The 3,676-nt window shown below is 39.3% G+C and overlaps 1 protein-coding gene across 2 annotated transcripts in view; it reads right to left on the bottom strand.

Annotated features, from left to right (window-relative positions):
• Positions 1 to 1,502: 1,502 nt before the first annotated feature.
• Positions 1,503 to 3,676, bottom strand: part of ACTR3 (ARP3 actin related protein 3 homolog) — a 16,299-nt gene continuing 14,125 nt past the window's right edge. For both annotated transcript variants that reach the window (XM_009290999.2, XM_019475050.1), the window contains exons 10-11: positions 3,208 to 3,291; positions 1,503 to 2,795 (exon numbers count right to left, since the gene is read on the bottom strand). In XM_009290999.2, the coding sequence (XP_009289274.2) occupies positions 2,700 to 2,795; positions 3,208 to 3,291 (180 nt within the window). In that variant the 3' untranslated portion in view covers positions 1,503 to 2,699. The remainder of the gene's footprint in view (positions 2,796 to 3,207; positions 3,292 to 3,676) is intronic.

Below are 3,676 nucleotides of genomic sequence, written 5' to 3'. Positions count from 1 at the left end.
AGCTGGCTTGTTTCTTTGACATACAAGCTATTTGCTAATCCAGTTATGACTGAGCCAGGCGCACAGTCCAGCTCTAGAGGGCTCCCCACTACTAGGCAGTGTGTAGTTCTGCAAAATACCAACCCAACAGACCTGCCTGAAGCAGCAAGTCCGATGGACACCGTCCCCTCCTGGTGCAGCCTGTTTCTTCCTATTCCCGCCTCCCCTCTCCTGCAAGAGCCCAGCTGCTGAAACAGTACGTGAGAGCTGCCTGTCTCTCCTTGTTACCCACCATAGCCAAAACCAGCCAAATTCTGAATATTTGGATGTCACCACTCTCTAATCCAGACAGCTCTTTGCAGCATGGATCCACCCGGCACCCAAGCCCAGGACATCTCAAAGCCTGTAAAGGGTCTGTACAAAACCGGATTTGCTTAAGAGTCTCACTCGCACTGCCTCTCAGAGCCTCCCCAAATCGTCTGTGACCACCCACTCAGCTCCTGCACCCCAACTCCCATCCCCCGGGCTCCTTCCACACCAACTGAATTCTGCTGGTGCCTTTTCACTGACCACCCCAGCAACAGAGGCCTGAACATGACAGCGAAAGGAAATGGGGGAAAACCACCTCCGATCAGAGTTCCAAAAAGATCCACAAACCAGAGCTGTAATTACATTAGGACTAGCTGCAGTACAACTTTCAGCTAATATACACCAAGTCTGTCCTTCAGCTAAGAGTTTATCTCCATACCTATACATTCTGTGCGTCTTTGCACATAATCCTAGAGATTACATATAGCTGTGTGAGACAGGAACCGCATTCATGCCTTTTCTTTACATTTCCTCACTACACTATGTATCTACGTATCAGGGATTTTTGAGTTTTTCACGTGAATTTTTAAGACTCTACTTTCTAGAGGGGAGAAAACACAACCTTGCCTTATCTTCAGGCCATTACAGTGTATCAGGAAATCCGGTCACTAGAGCATGACACAGAACCAGTTGCAGAACCAGAGGACTGTTGGAAAAGCACAGCTTAAATTAACTTCTTTATTTCACACGTATATGCCTAGCAGTCTTTCTTACCACGTGAATCAGTTGGCAGTTATGACTTGAAAAGTCACTATTTGAAAAAGCTCTCAGAAATTGTATCATTGACAGGGAGATGTTAATAATATAGTTTCGTAATACAATTATTTATCATTTTCTTGTTTGCACCAAGATTCTATTCGATTCCAGCGTGTGAAGTTTTATAATGCTTGCTGTAAAAATACTTTCCCATATTTATCCTCGGTTTGGAGTCTCACTTATCATGCTTTGAAGCAACTAGAAGCTCTGGCCACTGATAAGCTTTTCTGAAAAAAATCTGAGGAATCTGTACAACTCAGAAGAAACCAAGAGACCCCCCTCTTGTGGTCTTCTATGTAAACAACCTTAACTACGTTTGTGAGTTCAGAAGTGTCTCAAGAGGAGTTTTCTTTCAAATATTAACAGAAATTGTAAGTAATTCCATTCAATATATGAAGTGTTCTTCCTAGAAAGAATGAGAAAGAGATTGTTTTCACTTTATTTTTATCTACATGGTATTTTCTTGCAGAAAAACCACAGAGATTTAAAACGCAGTGCTGTCTCCTGTATACCACCACTCGAAAGAAAGTGGGGGGAAAAAAGTTACAGAACAAAGTAGATGAACAAACCTAACAATGGAGGAGATGTTAGGTTTATATAGATAAGTGCTATCTAGATGAACATATAAACTGCAGTTCTAAAATGCTCACACTTCAGTTTACACAATGCACATAATGATCTCTACCTTACAGACCAATCTTACTCTTCAAAAACCATAGCGGATATGTAGGAACCCATGCTCACAACTTCCCATGTAATGAGATTAACAAGTCTGACACAAACATAAAAAGAAATTTTGTGCCTTTATTGGAATGGTGTTAGGCTTTAAATACACCAATTTTGATAACCTGATTATTTGGTTTTAATTAGAAATGACACTACAGAACTGCAATACTGGTCCAACAGTCTTGTCTTTACTCTTTTTTTTTTTTTTAAAGCAAGAGATAGTATGAAAATGCACCAAGTAATCAGAAAGCACTAGCAGGCATCGGTTAATCCAAGATACTAGCTTTTTAGTTCCAAAAGCACTCGCATCATATGGAACCCAGGATTTAGACTGGTCATGATTTGCAAGAACTAGTTGCATGAGTCATGACTTTTTTTTCTTTGTTTAATTTACTTTCAAGTTGGTCACTGGTAAATTTTTTTCCTCAAATATTACAGTTTCTTTAATTCATATTTTTCCTCAAAGTATAAAAAAGTATGAAATATAAACAAGCTCCTGCATCGCACCCGTGACGGGGTACAACGGAAGCATTAGAGAGCTGACTATCTACACACCGTCAAATCCCATCAAATCTTGGATAATTCATTAATATACAAAATATCAGGGCACAGAAATAACTAAAATCCACTTTTTTGTTTTGTTACGCACAGGTTCAAATAATCAATCTAAAGAAAAAACGTGATCATTTTGGCTTTCCACTACATCCGCATGTTGAGACACTTATTGAAATAATCCTGCTTAATTGCGTTTGGTCTTTTTCTTATTGTCAAGTCATGTTTGTTATCTTAATACCAGCCATCAGACAAACAAGTAATCAGAAAGACTCCTCCTCCCCACCTCCCTGTCCCTGACCCCTCCAAGGTCAGCTTTAAGACATGACTCCAAACACAGGGTTGTGACGACAGATGCTAGGACCAATCTCTTCATAATCTTTTTTGGTATGGCATACTTGGTAGAACTCAGGCTGTAAAGGGAAGGAGAAGAAAAAAAAAATGTCAATGGTATGTACACCTTATCTGAACAATATTAACATTTATGTAGCAAATGGAAAAAGCCACAAATACAGATAACTTGGAAGTCCTGAAATTAATATTACATCACACATGGCTAAACACCAACGCAAGCAATGTATTTTGCCGCAAAACTAAAATGCGCTATTTAGCAACTCACACAGAGCTGTAATTGGGCTTTCATTTGCTCTTTCAAAGGTTTAAAGTCTAATGCAAAAACTTCGAAGGGGGCAGGGAGGGTACTTTTGCTGCCCGAGGCCCATCAGAAATCCCCCAACTGCATTTAATATAAAGTGAAGGAAAGATGAGAACTCCCAAAGTGTACCCAGAATGAGTAAAACATGCGCAGCTTTACAGCTAACTTACTGTGGAAGCCAGCATTGATCCTCCAAACCAAACAGCGTATCTTTGCATATGGTGTGTAATGACTTGTACGTCAATGGGCTTAGGCTATAAAAGGAAAAAAGGAATACATTAAAAGTCACTTTTGCTGGCACAAATTATATATTTTTTTAAAAGGAGTGTATATTCCAAGCTTACTTTTCACGAGTTAGTATTTTCTTAAATGCTGGGTATGTAAATTTACAATTATAGCATTGGATTTTCTCTTGTTCAACCCAGACTAAGAAATAGCTCTTGCTTATAAATCACCAGTTACCTACTTTATCAGACATTAAGAGATACTTGCATTCACACCAATTTTCTCCCAAGAGCTCCAATACAGCGTTCCTCTCCAATTATCCTTGTTCTATTTTCTGCTGAATTTCTTGAAGGACTGTTTATTTATGCAGTTGTAAGAACAGATCCATACTACTTACCCCTTTCAAAAAAACAC

The sequence above is a fragment of the Aptenodytes forsteri genome, unplaced genomic scaffold (assembly GCF_000699145.1).
Source record: "Aptenodytes forsteri isolate BGI_AS27 unplaced genomic scaffold, ASM69914v1 Scaffold29, whole genome shotgun sequence".
Classification (NCBI taxonomy): Eukaryota; Metazoa; Chordata; class Aves; order Sphenisciformes; family Spheniscidae; genus Aptenodytes; species Aptenodytes forsteri.
Note: the sequence above shows the minus strand (reverse complement) of the source record. Positions and strands in the feature narration are given on the sequence as shown.